The sequence below is a fragment of the Oncorhynchus mykiss genome, chromosome 3 (genome assembly GCF_013265735.2).
Source record: "Oncorhynchus mykiss isolate Arlee chromosome 3, USDA_OmykA_1.1, whole genome shotgun sequence".
In the NCBI taxonomy this organism is placed as follows: Eukaryota; Metazoa; Chordata; class Actinopteri; order Salmoniformes; family Salmonidae; genus Oncorhynchus; species Oncorhynchus mykiss.
In genome coordinates this window covers 46,313,894-46,335,470 of record NC_048567.1, presented here as the reverse complement: position 1 = coordinate 46,335,470, position 21,577 = coordinate 46,313,894, and the positions used below count along the sequence as shown (strand labels likewise).

Here is a 21,577-nt window from a genome sequence, read left to right as displayed (position 1 = left end):
CGGGTGTAGCGAAAGGCTTGTCCCTCTATTTGGCAGGGTGTTTAAACATAAATCAATTGCTATCTATGTTGGGAGAAAATACATAGGCTATTGGTTTGAATAAAGGGGTTGTGTCTAATCCCAAAATAAGTGATATATTGCGGCTTCTTGTCAACTTTCTCCACAGCAGTTTATTCACCTTAGCAATCTACTGAAAAGGGAAAGGAGTGTGTTTAGGGGGCGAGGGTATAGGGGCGGAGGGGTCTGCTTCTGAGCTATTGTTGGGAATACATCCTGCTGTTCCAGGCTGTGCTGATACAGCTCCTATCTGCGCGATTAGCGGATTTTACAATAAACAAGGAGGCAAGGGATTTGGGGGTTAGATACGGACTTCGTACTATTATGACTTTTTTTCTTCTGTAAACGACTTAGGTTATATATGTAAAATCATGTTGATGCTTTTTTTCATAGCCAGACCAATTTCATTATGCAGCTTTCGTGACATCACTGGAACGAACTGCCAAGAAACCGTTGTAATGCAACCATATGCCGATGCCTTGACTTTATAGGCTACAGCTAATTTTCTGGGATGCTCTGGGCTATATTATACTCAAGACGTGGGGCGTTTAGTGTAAATCCTCTGTTTTCCCAGCAGAACAACCCATTTGAAATCGTACGGTATCTTCATTTTGTCACGCGCGCATTGGGTTCCTTTTGTGGCGCCGGGGCTGCGAACTGAGGAGGTTGAATGTGAAACAATAGAGCGCAAAATACAGCCCAAGCACAAGGACGGAAACCCACGACTGAAAAACGCGAGCGCCTGTGACAAAGAACTCAAGAACATGAAGAAGCCAGCCCGCGCTGCACTGATTTGGTTAAAGTAATCACTGGATATATTTCGGGCTACATTGTCTCTTGAAATCCTCTAGTAGAAAACATGAATTCTGCTGAAGCAGCCGAGGAGGGACCGAATGATTCAGATACGGATGCTTTTTTCAAAACCGGTAGGATGAAAGTACAATATTTGAAACCCTTTATTTCAGTGAAGTGAAACATTTTGATACATGCAATGCTGGACGGGGTAAGCCATTGTCTTGAACCTATGGCAAATCATCTCTTGCCGTAGCCCCAATTGGTCTCTGTTGGAGAACGTGAGTCCCTCGGCTTAGGTACCAGTTCTCAAATCTAACGAGCACTAAAATATAAGAAATTTGCTATTCATTGACACTGTGTAAACATTGAATCTAGGATATCTGTAGAATTATGTGATATGTTGTTGTTATAACGTATATCAGATGTGTGTGTATAAGGGACACACTGTTGCTTTGGTTGGACATGTATTTACCTTCTACATTCATTATTGCACCACCTTGAACGCGCACACGCACTCAAAAATATACTGCCCTGTGTGTGTGTTGTAAACACTTGTCACCAGAAGAAGCTGACAGCTTGGGATGATCTTGTGCCATCTATCAATCAACACTGGACGGCTTAAATGAGTGGCTGTCGGTTGCTGTGGGACTCCATCAGAGGGGAAAGGCAGTTTCTCAAGGAACAACTCTGACACTTGTCATGTTTAGAGACCCTTCCCAGCACCATGTGGGTTTAGGATCTAAGACTGTATTCCTGCCTAGTCCGCTGTGCCTGTGCCTGTGTGTGTGTGTGTGTGTGTGTGTGTGTCAAACACATTCTGTATGCTCTACTGGAGAAGTGGGACACACCCTGCCTCTCCATCTCACTATAGTCTAGTGCATGGGAATCACACCAAGCTCTGCCAGCACACCCACTAGTTTTCATCTCACGTTAATATATATATATACATTTTCTTTGTAGTCTATCAGGCAGCCTCCTTAGTAGGGTGGGGAGCAGATGAGAACCAGGAAGTGGGACAAAACACAAGCTGGTGGAAAAGTGGAGCCCCAGCCCCTAAGACATTGTGCCTTTGGCGTCAAGGTGTACGGAACCACAACAGCACTGGCTTCCTCTACGCCCGAAATGGAATTGAAATGACTCACAGATGGCGAGATCAGTAAAAGCCACTGGCGAGGAATATGACTTTTCTGTGGTGGTGCAGTGGAGACCATGCGAGGACACCTGCTCCTGTTTCTCAATAGGTCTGTCATTGATAGTTCTATTGATACACCATGACAGGACCTACCCTGGGGGCAGGCAGGCAGGGGGGTAGAGACCATAAACCATAAAGGTCCCACTCAACCACAGCACCAACCAGGAGTGGGTGTTTACCACGAGAGAAAGATGCTATGTGGCTGAATGCGCTGTAATCCATTCACAACGGCCGGCTGAAAGAGCGCTAAAGTGGGTTTATGTCCTGAGCCACACAGGAGTCTCCATGCCTGCTCATTCAGAGCTTAGAGGGAGATTAACCTTGAATGCAAACTTGAATTCTCCCCTCGTTGTAAAGTGGCTTCTGAGTAGAAGCATTTTCTCGCATACAGGACATAGGTCTTTCGCCTGCAAGTCATCAGAGAAGCCTGGTGAAAATGTATTTCTCCCTCCGTCTGCCTTTTCGACATGTAATTGGTAGCCATGGCAATCACTTCGCTGGGTAATTTCGCCCGCTGCACCTGGCTTTTAACAAGTAGCGCCCGAGCAGAGCAAGGGTCACCATTAGTCCAGGTAATAATTGCTGGAGATTGACAGAGGCAAGCCTTTGGATCAATATCTGAAATGCTCGAAGCATTTCAGTCTGCAGGAAATAAGTCAAACTGAGGAGAAACACCAGAGCAGCTGGGTCGGAAGGAACTACTTTAGTTGATTGGACCAACATTGTGAATATGAAGTCTCAAATCAAATCAAATTGTATTGGTCACATCCACATGGTTAGCAGATGTTAATGCGAGTTTAGGGAAATGCTTGTGCTTCTAGTTCCGACAGTGCAGTAATATCTAACAAGTAATCTTAACAAATTCACAACAACTACCTTATACACACAACTGTAAAGGGATGAATAAGAATATGTACATATAAATATATGGATGAGTGATGGCCGTGCGGCATAGGCGAGATGCAGTAGATGGTATAGACTACAGTATATAGGTGTGAGATGAGTAATGTAGGATATGTAACCATTATTAAAGTAGCGTTATTTAAAGTGACTAGTGATACCTTTATTAGGTCCATTTATTTAAGTGGCCAGAGATTTGGGTTAGTATGTTGGCAGCAGCTTCTCTGTGCTGGTGATGGCTGTTTAACAGTGTGATGGCCTTGAGAGAGAAGCTGTTTTTCAGTCTCTCGGTCTCAGCTTTGATGCACCTTTTACTGACCTCGCCTCCTGGATGATAGCGGGGTGAACAGGCAGTGGCTCTGGTTGTTGTCCTTGATTAGCTTTTTGGCATTCCTGTGACATCGGGTGCTGTAGGTGTCCTGTAGTTTGCCCCCGGTGATGCGTTGTGCAGACTGCACTACCCTGTGGAGAGCCTTGCGGTTGAGGGACGTGCAGTTGCCGTACCAGGCGGTGATACAGCCCGACAGGATGCTCTCGATTGTGCATCTGTAAAAGTTTGTCAGTGTTTTAGGTGACAAGCAAAATTTCTGCAGCCTCCTGAGGTTGAAGAGGCGCTGTTGCGCCTTCTTCACCACGCTGTCTGTGTGGGTGGACCATTTGGGTGGATGGACCACATCACGTCCGTGATGTGTACGCAGAGGAACTTAAAACTTTCCACCTTTCCACCCCTGCACAAAGCGGGGTTGTTGAGACCCAGGGTCTCAACCTTAATGACGAGTTTGGAGGGTACTATGGTGTTAAATGCTGAGCTATAGTCAATGAACAGCATTCTTACATAGGTATTCCTTGTCCAGATGGAATAGGGCAGTGTGCAGTGTGATGGCGATTGCCTCGTCAGTGGACCTATTGGGGCGGTAAGCAAATTGAAATGGGTCTAGGGTGTCAGGTAGGGTGGAGGTGATTTGATACTTGACTACTGTTTCAACGCACTTTATGATGACAGAAGTGAGTGCAACGGGGCGATAGTCATTTAGTTCAGTTACCCTTGCTATCTTGGGAACAGGAACAATGGTGGCCATCTTGAAGCATGTGGGGACAGCAGACTGGGATTGATTGAATATGTCTGTTAACACACCAGCCAGCTGGTCTGCGCATGCTCTGAAGACGCGGCTCGGGATGCCATCTGGGCTGGCAGCCTTGCAAGGGTTAACACGTTTTACTCACGTTGGACACGGAGACACGGAGAAGGAGAGCCCACAGGCTGTGGTAGCGGGCCGTGTCAGTGGCACTGTATTGTCCTCAAAGTGAGCATAGAAGTTGTTTAATTTGTCTTTGAGCTAGACGTAGCAAGAAGTAGGCAAAAACTGGGCTTACTAACCAAATTGATTGATAACACGACTAGGCCTACATTTTGGATTAAAACAGGATGATAAAACCCATTTCATCTCTTACTTTTTGTGCATTTTCTTAGAACTGTATTGTTGGTTAAGGGCTTGTAAGTAAGCATTTCACTGTAAGGTTGTATTCGGCGCATGTGACAAATATCATTTGATTTGATAAAAAAATATATTTTGAATTACGCAGTTCGTAAGTGGCTATGGGGCGTTGTAGAGGGCTAGCACCATTCATTATTCAAATCCCTGGTCAGTGTGTTGGTGCTAGAGATGAGCGTGGGGTGTAGTGTGTGGTCACACAGCCTGCTCAAATCTGCTAGGGCAGCTGGTTGACCTTAGTGCCCCCAGGACCTTAATTTTCCACTTCATTGTGTGATATAGGACCTGCTCCCTCTCGGGAGACTATGTCTGCATCCCAAATGGCACCGTATTCCCTATATTGTGCACTACTTTTAGAGTACCTATATAGGAAGTAGGGTGCAAATTGAAATGCACAAAATGACAAAGACTGCCTGGGCTGGATGGTCATGATTCTTAATATCTTAGCTCACAGTCATAGTTTGATGAGGGGCTAGCCATTTTATTTAATTTAAAAGCTAAGGTTAACTGTTGATAGCTCCGCCTAGGTAATATCAGGACACTGCAGATGAGGTTCCCTATGCATTCAGGCATGTGATTAATGTGTGGAGATGCACACGAGTACACAAAACATTACAATGTAATTGGCTCCCCAGTGACAGGAAAGATATTGACATTAATTCACACACCTGTGAATATTCCTCGCTTTGTTTTGTTCTTTTTTTCACTTCATATCCCCTTTAGTATAATAAGCATAATTCAAAGTAATAGATTCAATAAATTATCATCATTGCCATCAGCCAATGTGTATAGGCTACCTCAGTGCAGTGTCTATTCTTCCAGGCCATGCATTGAACATTTAGACAGTATAGCCTTGTCCCTATGCTGCTTTACCTACCCCCTGCACATCTGCTCTGACCAAACACAATGCAGGTCTGGGTGTTTTGATCTTGGCACATGAAAGAGAATCTGTGAAAGAGAATGAAACAATGCTGACTGAATGGAGTCATGGTGTCCCTGCAGTCTGAGAGCCAGGCAGGCAGACAGGCAGGCAGGTTCCACCCCATCGGGACAAGCTTTGGCCTGGGTACTGCATCATCGGGCCGCCCCCTCCTCCTGGTAGTCGTACCAGGCCTGGCCCAGCCGGGCCCTGATAGTTAATGACTTCTTTGCTGTGCTGTGCTCCATGCTGCGTGGGTAGCAGCCAGAGGGGAAGAACAATGGGCTCCCATGCCCCCGCTGTCAGCCGGAACATTGGGTGTGTGCTGAGCTGAGGGCCTTCCCCTCTCTCCCCGTCCCCTCTCTCCCTGTCCCTTCTCCCCTCAGCTGGCCAGGCACACCAGGCTCAGTCTACACTGCAATGCACCGTGCCGCCAGGGAGGAAAATGGCTAATTTGCCAACGTAAACCACTGGGGTAATAGAGAGTGAGATAATTTTGTGAGGATTATTGAGTCATGATCTGACGTGGAGGAGGGAGTAAAGAAGAGGGAGAAAGAGGGATGTCCCCCACTTCTAAAAGCAGCAGGCTCCTCACCGTTCATGACGAACCATATGCTGTCAGTGTTTTGTTGGGGGCGGGCTGGTTGGTTAGTCTGAGAGGGTAATGGAGGGAGATCTTATTAGCTGATCCATCACTGCTGCTGCTGGGATATCAAGGCTTTTAGAGAAATTGACAAAGTAGTCGAAGCAGCTCCCTAAGGACAGCATCTGGGCAATTCCACGGTAACAGCATCTGGGCAATTCCATGGTAACAGAATTGCGCTGAGACTCAGATTTTTCACTTAAAATTTATGCCAAACAAAAACCGTTGATTTCAAAGTTTAACAAACTGTACAACTCTATGCACAAGGACTACTTTTAACAATTTACACTGACAATTTGAAAAAAAAAAAACATGTTCTGGAAGAACTGTGCGAATGCAAAGTTTGGGAACAGAATTTCAGTAAAATCTCCTTCAGTTTTTTGTGTCCATGTTTCTAAAAACTGTTTAATACGTGCTCTGAATTAAGATTGAACGATTTCTGAATGGGGTGTTAGCTATGACATGACACATTGACTTTGAAAAAATCTATTTCGGTTATTGAACTACAGTAAGTGAAGTGGATTTACACCCGGTAACATAATTGCGGTAACAGAATTTCATCATGGGTCCCTGATCTGTAGTACACAGACGCATAATTATGGATATGAACATCATTCTCTTCATGGTGATGTATCCTATATAGGTCCACAAAGTTATAAATATGCATTATCCTCCTTTGCATATTTGGGTATTATTCTACACAGTGGCTATTATTTTAATGAGATCTGTCCCCAAACAAGACCACATTTGGTTGGACCGGACTGGAATCTGAAACGATCATAGACGTCTATGTTTCACAATATTGGACATCAAAGTACAGCACAGTAGAGCTCAGTAGACTACAGTAGAGAATAGTACAGTGCAGTTCAGTATAGTACATTATAGTGTACTCAACTCTAGTGTGCTCTACTATGTAGGGTACTGAACTCTACTGTAATGTGTTGTCCAAACTTGTGAACCCAACTGTGGTTTGTGACTACTATGATTTCCCGTTCTAGCCGTTGCAGAAATTCCATGACCGATTTGGTAACGGAATTGACAGTTTTAACCACTTAATAATGAATAAACAACATTTATATCCGTAAAAACACTAGAACTAATTGATAGTTCTACCTTTACTTGTTACTTTGGGGAACTTTTCGTTATCCTCTCTCCTCATGGCTCGGTGACTCCAGCCAGTGAGCGACAAAGAAATGTTGGTAACGGAATTTACTTCAACATGATTGTGTTTTGATGTATTTCTAATACATTTGAAATACTTTTTCTGGTAGATGTTTTCTAAGACCTCTTTTTCAGCTGTTTGACCAGAAATTAAATCCTTTGCAAATTCCACATTTTTTCAGATGGAAAATGGTTGAAAAATGTACACTGGGTCAGGGTTTCTGTCTGGAAAATGTGTTGCTGGATATTTGACCTGCAGCATTTTAATTTACCGGGCATTTGAGAAATTTACCCATATGGATTGGGTGCATAACCGGATTAGGGCGTCCACCCACGGTGCTCAGAATGACAGAAATCACATTTATATTATGGTAATTCATATTAACTGAACATGCAAGTTGAGAGTGCAACCATGTGTGGTCCTTACTGAATTCTGATGTGCTCTTTGAAGACGTCAGAGTAACTGTCCACGTTTACTTTTCCTCAGCCAACAAGACGAGTAACGAACATTCCAATCACTAGCCTATGTCAATCTACTATCCCCCGTAGTAGAAAAGTCTACCTATTCTATTGGTCAGCTTGTCGAGAAAGAAATAGCCTATTCCAAACAGACTCTGGGACAGTTTGGGATGATAGATCCCAAATTCATACAACCAGTAGGCCTAGGATACATTAAAAAAATATATATATTTAAAAAAAAGTCTGATGCAACAGATCAGAATGTTTAGCTTAAAATGTTGATATACTATTATTTCTTCACATTATACGCGCAGTGATGCGCACAAGGCAGTAGGCTAGGTGGGAATCAGTGGAGGCTGGTGGGACGGAGCTATAGGAGGACAGGCTAATTATAACGAATGGAGTCAAAGGACGTTTACATACATTTGATGTGTTTGATACGTTCCATTCATTCCATTCCAGCCATTACAATAAGCCCGACCTCCTATAGCTCCTCCCCTGGCGCGAATGTTCATTCCGTAATGCAATTAGCAGGAAAACACTCACGTCAAAAGGGAATCATGCGAGCGGTTTCATGTGACAGAGATGAAAATATCCGTTAGAAATTTTGAAAGAGGGTAGATCTAATGTGCAACAACTATCATGGGTTGCTAATATGACCAGGATTGTGGGCTACTGGACGATGAAAGAAAGATGATGTAAAAATAATTGCCTCCACGGATATGGTCTGATTTTGGCTAGGCTGCTTTGAAGTAAAGTAACACATGCCCCATAATACGTATTAAAAAGTTCAGGGTTCAAACAATTACATATGCTTTTTCAAAATGCATACTGCCTCCAGCTCATTGTAAAGTGGTGTGTGACGCGCTGATGAAACCTGCCTTCCGCTGCCTATGTTTGCTGTTTGAGATGCTGTAGCAGGAGCTCTCGTACTGTCTGACAGATTTTCCGCTCAAAGGCGGAATCTGTATACTGTACGTGTGTGATAAATAAGATACATATCCAATATACTGTACAATATACATGTCGAATGTATTTCCATCGACTGGTATTTCCATCAATAGGCTAAAAAGCATTATTTCCCAATGTTTATTTTCTTCTCCCGGACAATTGGCTGGTGGCAATTTCATTTATCGGCTTTTCAATTTGTATCAGCCAAAGGCCGGCTATTACCGGCGAACAGAAACCCTGCACTGAGTGCACAAAACCTTAAGAACACCTGCTCTTTCCATGATATGGACTGACCAGGTGAATATAGGTGAACGCTATGATCCCGTATTGATATTACTTATTCAATTCCATTCTATCAGTGTAGATGAAGGGGAGGAGACAGGTTAAAGAAGGACTTTTAAGCCTTGAGACTATCGACACATGGATTGTGTGTGTGTGCCATTCAGAGGGTGAATGGGCAAGGCAAAATATTGTGTGCCTTTGAACGGGATATGGTCGGTAGTAGGTGTCAGGCGCACCGGTTTGTGTCAAGGTGTTCTTTAATCTTTTGTACACTCAGTGTATATACACTTTCATTTCAAAACAATATAGACTCTTAGCTTTCATTAGACACCCAATTTGACACGCTCCCATGAACTTCAGATGTTGGTGCACATAGGTGTTTTCACGTGGATATTACCTACCATCTGTGTGTATTCTGATAAATAGGTAAATACCTAACAGGAGTTTAGGTTTTCTTCTACCTGATTGTTTATCAGTAGTGGCTTTGTTGAGTTTTAGAGGGTTGTTGAGTTTCAGAGGATGGTTGGGCTTCAGAGGGTTTCATTGCCATTTTCAACCATCATATTTCCGCGTCATATTTAATACGTGTGCTGCTGCACAATTTAAAGCAGCCATTTCAGCAGTCATTTCAGTCATGTCATTTCAGTATGCCTAAAGCAACGCAGTGAGATGACTGCAGTAAAGGGTTACATCTCACAGAGATCATTATCCATTTCCGCTGGGAATTTACATGACTAACTCATTCTGAACAAATCTCAATGTAATTGGTGCTGTGATAACTCTACATTTGTATTGAATTAATGTTAAATGAATGTAGGCCTACTTTCTAATCTGGATATGTATGGTAATGGAATTTTGTAACATTTTGGGTACTTTATTCATTAAGGTATCAGTGTCTGCACCGTTAATGGCATGGGTGCTTGGGACTCCACTCTGACTTATGATTTACAGGCTGCATCTCACATGGCACCCTATTCCCTATATAATGCACTACTTTTGAAACATGGCTCTAGTCAAAAGTAGTACACTAAATAGGAAATTGGGTGCCATTTGGGACATGGGCTTAGCAACCAGTTAGACCACTTGCTCAGCCTTTCTATGCTGCCCAGTTTAATGTATTTTATATCCACTCAAGTGGTTAGGCCTATATCATTATTTCTCTCTCTTGTCCATGAAGTCTCAAGCTTTTTGAAAAACTCCAGAGAGGAAATGTAGCAAGGCCTCTGAGATTGAAGATGGAAAGCATACAGGTAACTGCCAAAATAATAAATAATTACAAGCAGGTGTTTACACATAGGTGTGGTTCTTGAGTTAATTAAACAATTAACATCCCATCATGCTTAGGTTCATGTATAAAAATGCGAGGCAGTGCATTATTTTGGCTACCATGGCTATGCCCCGTAGGATAACTATGCCCTCATCTGAATGGTTTGATAAGCAAGAAAACAATCTAAACCATATGCCATGGCCGTCTCAGTCACCAGATCTCAACCCAATTTTACACTTATGGGAGCCTGACGAGCCGGCGGGAGCCTGACGAGCCGGCCGAGCCGGCTGGGGCCTGACCAGCCGGCGGAGCCTGACGAGCCGTTCCACCACGGCCTTTGTGGAACGGGTAAGGGTTGTAACTTACCTCTGGGCAGGTTCCTAGGAGCCTTACACTGAGCGCACACCGAGCAGGAGAAAACAGAAATCCTCACACCCTTAGCCAAAGTGAGCCACCAGTACTTCCCACCAAGACAGCGCACCGTCCGACCGATCCCAGGATGACCAGAGGAGGGTGACGTGTGGGCCCAATAGATCAGCCGGTCGCGGACAGCAGACGGAACGTACAGAAGCCCAGCTGGACACTGGAGGGGAGCGGGCTCTGCACGTAACGCCTGCTCAATGTCCGTGTCCAGCTCCCACACTACTGGTGCCACCAGGCAAGAGGCGGGGAGTATGGGGAGTGGGATCCATGGGCCGCTCCTCTGTGTCATACAGCCGCGACAAAGCGTCTGCCTTAAAGTTCTGAGAGCCTGGTCAGAAAGAGTGAAAAGCCTGGTCAGAAAGAGTGAACACAAAACGGGTGAAAAACATGGCCCACATTGCCTGGCGAGGGTTCAGTCTCCTCGCCGCCCGGATGTACTCCAGTTTGCGGTGGTCAGTCCAGATTAGAACATGGTGTTTAGCCCCCTCAAGCCAATGTCTCCATGCCTTCAAGGCTTTGACGACAGCCAACTGCTCTCGGTACCCCACATCATAGTTTCGCTCCGCTGGGCTGAGCTTCTTCGGGAAGAACGCTGAGAGAGCACCGCTCCTATCCCAGCCTCGGATGCATCCACCTCCACTGTGAACGCCAAAGAGGGATCCGGATGGGCCAACATGGGAGCCGAGGTAAACAGAGCCCTCAGGTGACTAAAAGCCTTGTCCGCCTCAGCTGACCACTGCAAGCGCACCGGGCCCCCTTCAGCAGTGAGGTAATGGGAGTCGCCACCTGACCAAAACCTCGGATAAACCTCCGGTAGTAGTTGGCAAACTCTAAGAACCGATGCACCTCCTTAACCGTGGTGTTCGTCGGCCAATTACGCACGGCTGCAATGCGGTCACTCTCCATCTCCACCCCTGACATGGAAATGAGATACCCTAGGAAGGAGACAGACTTTTGGAAGAACAGGCATTTCTCAGCCTTGACGTGCAGGTCATGCTCCAACAGGCGACCAAGCACTCTGCGCACCATGGACACATGCTCGGCACGTGTAGTGGAGTATATCAAAATCTTATCAATATACACCACTACACCCTGCCCGTGCAGGTCCCTGAAAATCTTGTCTACAAAGGCTTGGAAGATTGATGGCGCATTCATCAACCTATACGGCATGAAGAGGTACTCATAATGCCCTGAGGTGGTACTGAAAGCCGTCTTCCACTCGTCTCCCTCCCAGATATGCACCATGTTGTAAGTACTCCTGAGATCTAGTTTGGTGAAGAAGCGCTCCCTGTGCATTGACTCTTATCGCTGTGGCTATGAGCGGTAGTGGGTAACTATGCCTCACATTGATCTGATTTAGACCCAGATAGTCAATACACGGGCACAGAACTCCCTCCTTCTTCTTCTTCACAAAAAATAAACTCGAGGAGGCGGGTGAAATGGAGGACCGAATGTACCCCTGACTCAGGGATTCAGAGACATATGTTTCCATAGCCTCGTTCTCCACCTGTGAGAGGGGATACAGGTGACTCCTGGGAAGTGCAGTGTCTACCAGGAGGTCTATCACACAATATCCCCGTCGATGAGGTGGTAAATGAGTCGCCTACTTTTTGGAGAAGGCGAGAGCCAAATCGGCATTTTCAGGGGGAATGCGCACTGACTCTCCACCGTAGTAGCACCAACGGAAACCCCTAAACACCTACCTGAGCACTCTCGCGACCACCCCGTGAGAGCCCTCTGTGGCCAAGAAACAGTGGGGTTATGACAAGCTAACCAGGGTAGGCCCAGCACCAGGGGAAACGCAGGAGAGTCAATAAGGAAGAGACTAATTCTCTCCGTATGACCCCCCTGCGTCACCATGCCCAAAGGAGTGGTGGCCTCCCTAATCAACCCTTACCCTAATGGTCGACTATCTAAGGTGTGAACAGGGAAAGGCACATCCATGGGAACGATGAGGATCCATAAACTATAGGCTAAAGCTCTATCAATAAAATTCCCAGCCGCGCCTGAATCGACGAGCACGTTATGCTGGGAATATGTGGAAAACTCAGGGAATGTGACAGACACAAACATATGTGCAACAGAGGGCTCTGGGTGAGAAAGGTCACAGATGGTGCACAAGCGGGAACTCCCTCCGGTCTCCATGCGCACCGCCCCTCCCAGCTCCATGGGTATTGGAGAGGGGGTGCGGGAGGATGGAACCACCAGACCCCGATCTGAACGTCCGCAAGTAGCCAGCAAGTTGCCCAGCTGTATGGACGGGTCCACCAGCTGGTCAAACGTGAGGGTGGTGTCTCTGCAGGCCAGCTCCCGACGGACGTCCTTGCGCAGACTGCAGCGGTAATGGTCGATCAGGGCCCTGTTGTTCCATCCCACGCCGGCAGCCAGGGTCCTGAACTCCTGGGCGCTCCTCGTCTCCTGCCTCAGATGGTAGAGGCGCTCACCCGCCGCTCTACCCTCGGGCGGGTGGTCAAAGACTGCCCGGTGAACCCCTCAAACTGGTCCAACGCCACATCTCCCTCTCTCCACACGGCGTTGGCCCACTCCAGGGCTCTCCCGGTGAGGCACGAGACGAGGGTGGACACCCTATCATGGTCCGATGGAGCCGGGTGGACAGTGACCAGATAGAGGACTAACTGCAACAAGAACCTCTGGCAGTTCGCAGCCCTCCCGTTGTACTCCTGGGGCAAGGAGAGATGGATCCCACTGGGTTCAGGCGGGAAAGGGGTGCTCAGGAGAGACCCCGGTTGTGCTGGTGGAGGCGCTGGAAGAACTCCCTGTCTCTCCCAGCGGTCCATTGTCTGGACAACGCGGACCAAGGCGGCGCCAAGATGGTAAAGCATAACTGCGTGCTCCTGGACGCGCTCCTCCACCTCAATGGCAGGGGTACCCTCTCCTGCTGACTCCATAGTTAAGGTCGGAGATTCTGTAATGGGTGCGTGTTGGTGGCAGGGAAGTCAGGCGCAGGAGAACGAACTTGGTATAAACACAGTCGTTTAATAAGTGCTCAAAAAACTTTAAAAAAAAACAAAATATACAAAATAATAAAATTGGGTACAAAACCCGTCGCACACCAACACGTAACTTGCACATAACATACAATCGAAACAATCTCCGACAAGGACATGAGGGGAAACTGAGGGTTAAATACACAACATGTAATTGATGGGATTGGAATCAGGTGTGAAGGAAGACAAGACAAACCCAATGTAAAATGAGAAATGGATCAGCGATGGCTAGAAGGTCGGTGACGTCAACTGCCGAACACCGCCCAAACAAGGAGAGGGACCGACTTCGGCGGAAGTCTTGACACTAAAAGTGAACTGACATAAATTACCTACAAGTTCACCAAGGAGGAGTAGCCTATTTAGCTAGCTAGCTAGATAAAGTATGCTCACTTCCTCGAGGGCGAGTAGCTTAGCTAACTAATGGCTAGCATTCGTTAGCTTAAAATGCTAAAATTGGTGCAAATCGTGATAGCTAGTTAGCTTTGCTAGCCAGATAGCTATTTTACAAAGCCGAAGAGGCACAGGCAAGTAGAAAAATGAGGCAACATTGAAACAAGCGATGTTGACAAGAGAGACATTGGAGATATGTAGGATGTGCCTGGGACAAGAGCCAGCTTTGACTTGGTAGGACATAATTCCTTCTTGTATAGTTGTTAATAATAATACTACTAATAATATTTATTTTATATAGTGCTTTTCATTACAAACAGAATCTCAAAGGTGCTTCTATTTTTTTTAATCCCAGAAAAACAAATGGCAGATTCTTGGGCAATTTGGCTTTCACAACTTCAGATGATTTTGTTGAACAAATATAACGACTATTGTGGCCATTTTATTTACCTGACAATGAATTGTTACTCCAAATTCCATGGTCAACTTCTTTGATATGGAGGCATCAGTTGTCCTCAAAATCAAGAATTGAACTCCAATAATTCATCAATGTTGACTTAGATTTTGACTGCCTTCCTGGTCCACAGTGATTTGGAAATGGGACTGGTGGTGTCGTAGGTGGTCAATAAAATACCCCAAACAATATTGATTTGGTGCACCAATCCTGTTTTGGACAGATGGGTCCACTGACTCAATGACCCAATGAGGGACAGTGCTACTGATGTAATGGCAGTGGTCCGTTGGTTGGCTCAGGGAGTCGGTGGTAAACTAATTACATGGGGGGTCAAGCACGGCACTGCCCCCTGAAAAAGTCAAATGATACCAACTCATAGCAGTAATGTGAGGATGATAGTCGGATGGCAGGGTCCCGAGTGGCTGCCTACGAGATAAGGGCACACAATGACAGAGTGGAACAGGGTCAGGAGCAGCCTGCTGGTGGTGTGTTTATGTGTGTGTGTGCCTGCGTGCATGCATGCGTGGGTGGAGAGATTATACTCTCAAACACCACTCCACACCAGGAGTCCATCAGGAAGGAAAGCATGCCAACCGGAGGATACAATTGGATGATGTGCTCTTGACTTTCTCTCGGGTAGGACTGGCTCTTTACACAGGCCCATAGGAAAACCCCCTCTTCACCGTCCCTCTGTCTGTCCAGCCACCAAGAACAGGTGATTCAGAGGAGTGGCGAGGAGACTCAGCGGTGGTCTGAGTCTCAATGTCTGTTGTTTTGCCTCGTAATGAAAACACTGCTTTTGAGACCCCCTCTCATGCCAGTGTCTATATCTGGCTGCAGGATTCTCAGGTGGCTCATAGCCACGATATAATGAGAAAATGAAAATGGATATGAGCGAGTCATTTCAAGGGAAATGCTGTTGTTATTGCTCTCCTCCGTCAGAAACTGACCCCCGATCCTCGTTCCCTGTCCCGGTCATGGATGCAGTGTCTGTGTGTGTGCTTGAGTGCGAGTGTATTTGTGCACATGCGTACAGTATGTGTGTGTTTGCCTTAGCCCCTGACCTCCCTCCTCTCTGAGCACTCAGCCTTGACTCACCCGTCAGCCACAAGGTCACATGGGATGGAGCTGGAGAGCACTCATTAATTTTTCATCATATCCTGCTCTGCTCACTCCAGTCAACTCACTGTGTTCCTCCGCTGTGTTCCAAATGGCACCCTATTTCGCTGTATACTAAAGATGCCCCTGCAGCATCAGCTGTGTTTGCTTCATCTTGAAAAGACGCCTTTGGGAGAAGGTAAGGGGTTCTTGAAGGCTTCTGTTTCGGACGATGGCTGAGGTTCCTCTCCGATGATTCATCATCCATCACAGAAATGGCTCTCAGGGCTGCTGCACGTAAACGTGTCCCACAGTGTGGGTCTGTGGGACAAACTAAAAGGGCTGTATGATGCCAGCAGTGAAGACCTAGTTCATAAATAGCCTGTTAGAAAGTGCAGCGCGTCTTCAGCACACTTCCCACAAGATTGGTCTGGTGTCAGGATGCACAGAAAAAGCCTTGGGCCAAATAAGGGGAGGAGACGGCCAGAGAGCCAGAATCACACTGTCGAAAAGAAAGATGCTTTTCTTAACACTTTTCCAAGACATTATTTCACTGTAACTGGAGCAGGGACGATTGACAAGAAATGGATGTGATCAGGGTGTTAGAGACGCCCCACAGAAATATTACAGGAAGTGATGCCTGTAAAATGCCAGGGAAGCACTCACCTCTACATCTTTGTACGCTCTCTGATAACTGTAACAGGCACAGCTGTGCGCAGTGTTGCCCACCACTACTTTACAGTAGAACAAAGCTGTAGTAACAGCAGTAACAGTATCTATACTGAAGTACTCTGCTGTCACTGTTGTAATGACAGCGTTAAACTCACAGGTAGAAGAGTGAGTCAATGTAAACGTCTTATCACCAAAAGAGTGAAGGTGTCTCTAACATGTGGGAACCCAGTTGAGTGGGGAGAGTTTCTTTTTTTTCAGAGTATAGGCCTAAAATGAGTAACCATATGCTTGCGATTAGGTGTGTGACTAGGAGTGGAAGCCCACTGACGAATTTAATACAGTCTTCCTCAAAGCATAACAAACCAGCAAGGCTAAAGCAAACAAAATACTTTATTCTCTCCTCACGTCAGCCACACAAACTCCCTCGACACTCTGGGTTTTCTGATGCAGAACTACTTTTAGACTGTTTTCCCCTATAGATCATGACATTTCAAATATTTATGCCCATTGGTCTCGTCGCACTGCAAGCCACATTTGTTCTGTGTACCTTTTACATCGTTTCCAGGGGATGCATCCCAAAATGCACCCTCTTTATTACATAGTGCACTACTTTTGCCCATAGGCTCTGGTCAAAACTAGTGCACTTATGTAGGGAGTAGGGTTCCATTTGGAACGTAACTCAGATCTCACCTGGGCTGCTGACTGCAGTGTACAGGCCAAGATCCAGACCCAAGTTGCTTCCCAAATGGCACCTTATTTCTTTCATAGTGCACTACTTTTGATCTGGGCCCATTGAGCTGGTCCTCTGCCGTGTATTTTGGCCTGAGCAGGGCCATGTTGATGACTCCTCGGGGCTAGCTGGCACGGCCTGGTCTGAAACATGATTACTATGAAAGCCCAGCTGACTGCCGTCTTTATTAAGGGGCTGACCTTTCACAGTAACCTTCGCTGTGTGTTTAATGTAAAACAAACTACTCCAGTATGTACACTAAATTACCAAAAGTATGTGGACACTTGCTCGTCGAACATCTCATTACATAATCATGGGCATTCCTATGGAGTTGGTCCCCCCTTTGCTGTAATAACAGCCTTCACTCTTCTGGGAAGGCATTCCATTAGATGTTGGAATATTGCTGCAGGGACTTGCTTCCATTCATCCACAAGAGCATTAGTGAGGTCAGGCACTGATGTTGGGCGATTAGGCCTGGCTCGCAGTAGGCGTTCCAATTCATGCCAAAGGTGTTCGATGGGTTTGAGGTCAGGGCTCTTCAGAACAGTCAAGTTCTTTCACACCGATCTCAACAAACTATTTCTGTATGGACCTCACTTTATGCACGGGGGCATTGTCCTGCTGAAACAGGAAAGATCCTTCCCCAAACTGTTGCCACAAAGTATGGAAGCACAGAATCATCTAGAATGTCATTTTATGCTGTAGCCTTAAGATTTCTCTTCACTGGAACCTATCCTGAACCTTGAAAAATAGCCGCAAACCATTCTTCCTCCTCCACCAAGCTGTACAGTTGGCACTATGCATTGGGGCAGGTAGCGTTCTCCTGGCATCCACCAAACCCAGATTCGTTCGTCGGACTGCCAGATAGTAAAGCGTGATTCATCACTCCAGAGAACGCGTTTCCACTGCTCCAGAGTCCAGCTTTACACAACTCCAGCCAACACTTGGCATTGCGCATGCTGATCTTAGGCTTGTGTGCGGCTGCTCAGCCATGGAGATCCTGGGGAACAGTTCTTGTGCGGACGTTGCTTCCAGAGGCATTTTGGAACTCGGTAGTGAGTGTTGCAACCGAAGACAGACAATATTTACACGCTACACGCTTCCCATTCTAAGGTCCCATTCTATGAGCTTGTGTGGCCTACCACTTCACGGCTGAACTGTTGTTGCTCCTAGACGTTTCCAATTCACAATAACAGAACTTACAGTTGACCGGGGCAGCTCTAGCAGGGCAGAAATTTGGCGAACTGACTTGTTGGAAAGGTGGTATTTTATGATGGTGCCACGTTAAAGGTCACTGAGCTCTTCAGTAAGGCCATTCTACTGCCAATGTTTGTCTGTGGAGATTGCATGGCTGTGTGCTCAATTGTATACACCTGTCATCAACAAGTGTGGCTGAAATAGCCGAATCCACAAATTTGAAGGGGTGTCCACATACTTTTGTGTGTGTGGACCATGCTTCTGCTGCTTCTCATCTGCGTGTGGGAGTGATGAAAACAGCATCATGTTGATGACATCATTGAAATGCGTGTTTCTCTGAGGTTCTGTAGTGTGGATGGAATTCTCCTGGCTCTACTCAACACCACATTAAACATATCAACCTATCGTTGAGTGGAAACAGACAAAGACTCAGCAATATTCCATGTCTGCTGTCTTTGTTTTCTTTGTGGTTGCATGGCTGAATACCTCCTTTGGTTTTGTTCTGATTCGGTGTTGATTTTTATATATACATATTTTTTAACCTTTATTTAACTAGGCAAGTCAGTTAATAAGAACAAATTCTTATTTATAATGACGGCCTACCCAAGCCAAACTCGGACGACGCTGGGCCAATTGTGCGCCGCCCTATGGGACTCCCAATCACGTCCGGATGTGATGCAGCCTGGATTCGAACCAGGTACTGTAGTGACGCCTCTTACAATGAGATGCAGTGCCTTAGACCGCTGCGCCACAGTGGGCCCAGATTTGGTCTATGATTGTCGATGAAAGGATCTCTAAGCAACTCACGTGCATTTAAAAGACACACAAAATGTACATGGACTGGCTTGCAGGAGATACCAACCATACGACTTCAAGTTCAATTAGCAAGTAGAGTTATGTACTGTACATGCCCCTCTCACAGTGCACAGTAAAAACCCAGGGTTGTATTGGAGGTGAGTTTTAGCAATATCACAGGTTTGAAGTCTGCTGGAAGGTAAGGTTACACACTCAAGTATTACTATGGCTCCCCCACAAGGTACACTGCTGAGTTCACTGCACTGGACCCATAATACCCATATATTAGAGCTTACTAGAAACATCTGGAAATGCCATTCGCCCAGGGAGAGGCCAGATCACCACATCTAGTGAAAAAGCCTTTAGACTTTGCCCAAGTAGGAAAATACGTCTTACAGATCAACGGTACAGAGCTGGTGCTCGCCCAATCATGGATGCCTGCTCTTAGACCGGGGATGCGTCCCAAATAACACCCTATTTCCTATGTAGTGCACTGCTTAGTGCACCATAGGGCCCTGGTCAAAAGTAGTGCACTATAAAGGGAATAGGGTGCCATTTGGGACACGGCCTGTGAGAACTACAGTGAGGCCACGATGGGTCCCTCATTCCACCCATCTCCCTTTGTGAGAGGGAATTGGGAATGGACTCAATCAGCTGAGTCAGATGTGTGAATGGCGTGTCGTCCAGGATCTGTAAAGTAGTTAAAAGGTGGTGAGCACATGCTGCCGAACGCGAAGTGGCCGGGCCTGATTGCTGTGTTTAATGCCAGACTTGGAGTGCAGTAATGGTCGAGTTCGCCTGGCATATATTAGTGAACGCACTGGGAGCATTGGCACCAGAGCTGCGCAGCTGCAATGCCAGGATAAACTAACCGTGTGATAAAAGTCTCAGTGAAGGAGAGAGAGAGAGAGAGAGAGGAGTAAGAGCCTACCCCATTCCACTCCAAGCCTGATCATTGGGCCCTTTTCAAAGGATCAAACAAAGAAGTGGCGTACACTCATTTCAGTGTGGATGCGCACACAGGAATCAAACTAAGTTATTTGTGAAATAAAGAAGTGTTTTGCACTTAGATGACGGATACAACATGACCAATCACAAATACCAACGAAATGGAGCATCCGAAGGACATGTTTGGCTGCCAAGCTATTAAAGCGAATGTAATCAATAGGGTGCCACAGTCACATTGTCATTCAAGCAACACTTTCTGTTTGATTTCTGGCCTCAGGCTGTTTGAATTAAACGCACACTTGGGTGTCTGTTAGTCATTGGCACTTGTCGGCACTATTTCATACCACCTGGGTTGATGGTGTGCCAATGTACAGCTCACAGCCACCAGATAATCTATTAGTTGATGGAAAAAGAAATGGATGTTTAACAAGTGTTGGCGAACTACTTATCTCACTTTGAAGCCTCATTCACCATCACTGTTCTGCAGATGAAGTGTCCCACCTGGCTAAACATACTCTAGTTGAACTGAATATGCCCGCAATCCTATCCGAACTGAAACACATCTGATTACAATACGATTCATTCCATTTTATACACCAGTGCGCAGAACCTTGTGCTACTGTAGTGTGTTTTAAAGTGGCAGTTATATAGTTTATGCCATTTGGTCAGGAAGCAAACAGGAATCTGCTCCTTGTGAAATTGTGATGACGGTGCTGGAAAGGGAAGCTTTCAAAATATGGCAGGGAGTTGAACTCCACATGTAAGCTTTTTTGTGAGGGAAAGATTCAGATTCAAAGTGTCAGAAATGTGAAATGTGTTCATTTGACTTGGATGGCTGCTTTTATTCATGGAAGATGAAGTCCGGTGGGCATTGCATGCAGCGGTTTGTGTGTATCCTAGACCTAGATGCTTGGGAAAAGGCCGCATTGCCTCTGACATAAAAACTCGCCTTTAAATTTCCCCCATGCCTCCTTATGGAGATGATAGACAGAGCAATTCTATTTGCTTCTCCCACAAATGGAGTTTTGCCAGCTATGCAGTGCAGTAGCTATGTCTTCTGGCAGGGGATCGGCTGATTTCTCACCGTGTTGCCAACTATGTGTGGTCAATTTGAAATTGTCCTACTCTTTTTCAATTGGGCGGGGGAATAATGAATTTCTCAACTGGAGTTCTTCTAAGAAGCTCTGCAGTGGCCTTCGCTTACAAACACATATATTGCTGCGTCAGAGAGTGCAGTCTACTTCCTTCCCAAATTGTATTTAAAAACAGATGTCACTTAGCAATTAAAGCTAATTTACTCCTGGGGTTTAACTTTGACATTCTTGCGCTGTCATTGTGGATACAGGCTCGCTGTACGAAAAGAGAAGGACTGACTGTGTCGAACCATGATTGACTAAACAGATCCTGCAAATGGGGGGCGGCCTGTGCCGATTGTATTAATAGAACAAAGAGGAAAGCTTGACCAATGGCTTTTCAGTCGAGGGCAGAAATCCACCAAATTAACTCAGCTATTGAACTCTCATAGCAGGACTGCTATGACTGCTGCTATGATCAAGGGCCTTGGTTTGAAATATTGATAGTGATAGCAGCACATGGGATGCTAATCATGCTATGCTACAAAGCTATTGGACAGATGGGAGGACAGGACAGTATTATGATGAAAGCTGGATTAACTATTTACAGGTCTTCTCTTTTGAATGACTCAATTGGCTTTTTTTCAATCATAAAGTAGACAGCAAACCT

The 21,577-nt window shown here is 45.9% G+C and overlaps 1 protein-coding gene across 3 annotated transcripts in view; it reads left to right on the top strand.

The window, feature by feature from the left end:
* Positions 1 to 262: 262 nt before the first annotated feature.
* The window catches only part of LOC110504150 (kalirin-like), a 257,148-nt gene continuing 235,833 nt past the window's right edge, over positions 263 to 21,577 (top strand). For all 3 annotated transcript variants that reach the window (XM_036974283.1, XM_036974281.1, XM_036974280.1), the window contains exon 1: positions 263 to 983. In XM_036974283.1, coding sequence (XP_036830178.1) covers positions 917 to 983 — 67 coding nt within the window. In that variant the 5' untranslated portion in view covers positions 263 to 916. The remainder of the gene's footprint in view (positions 984 to 21,577) is intronic.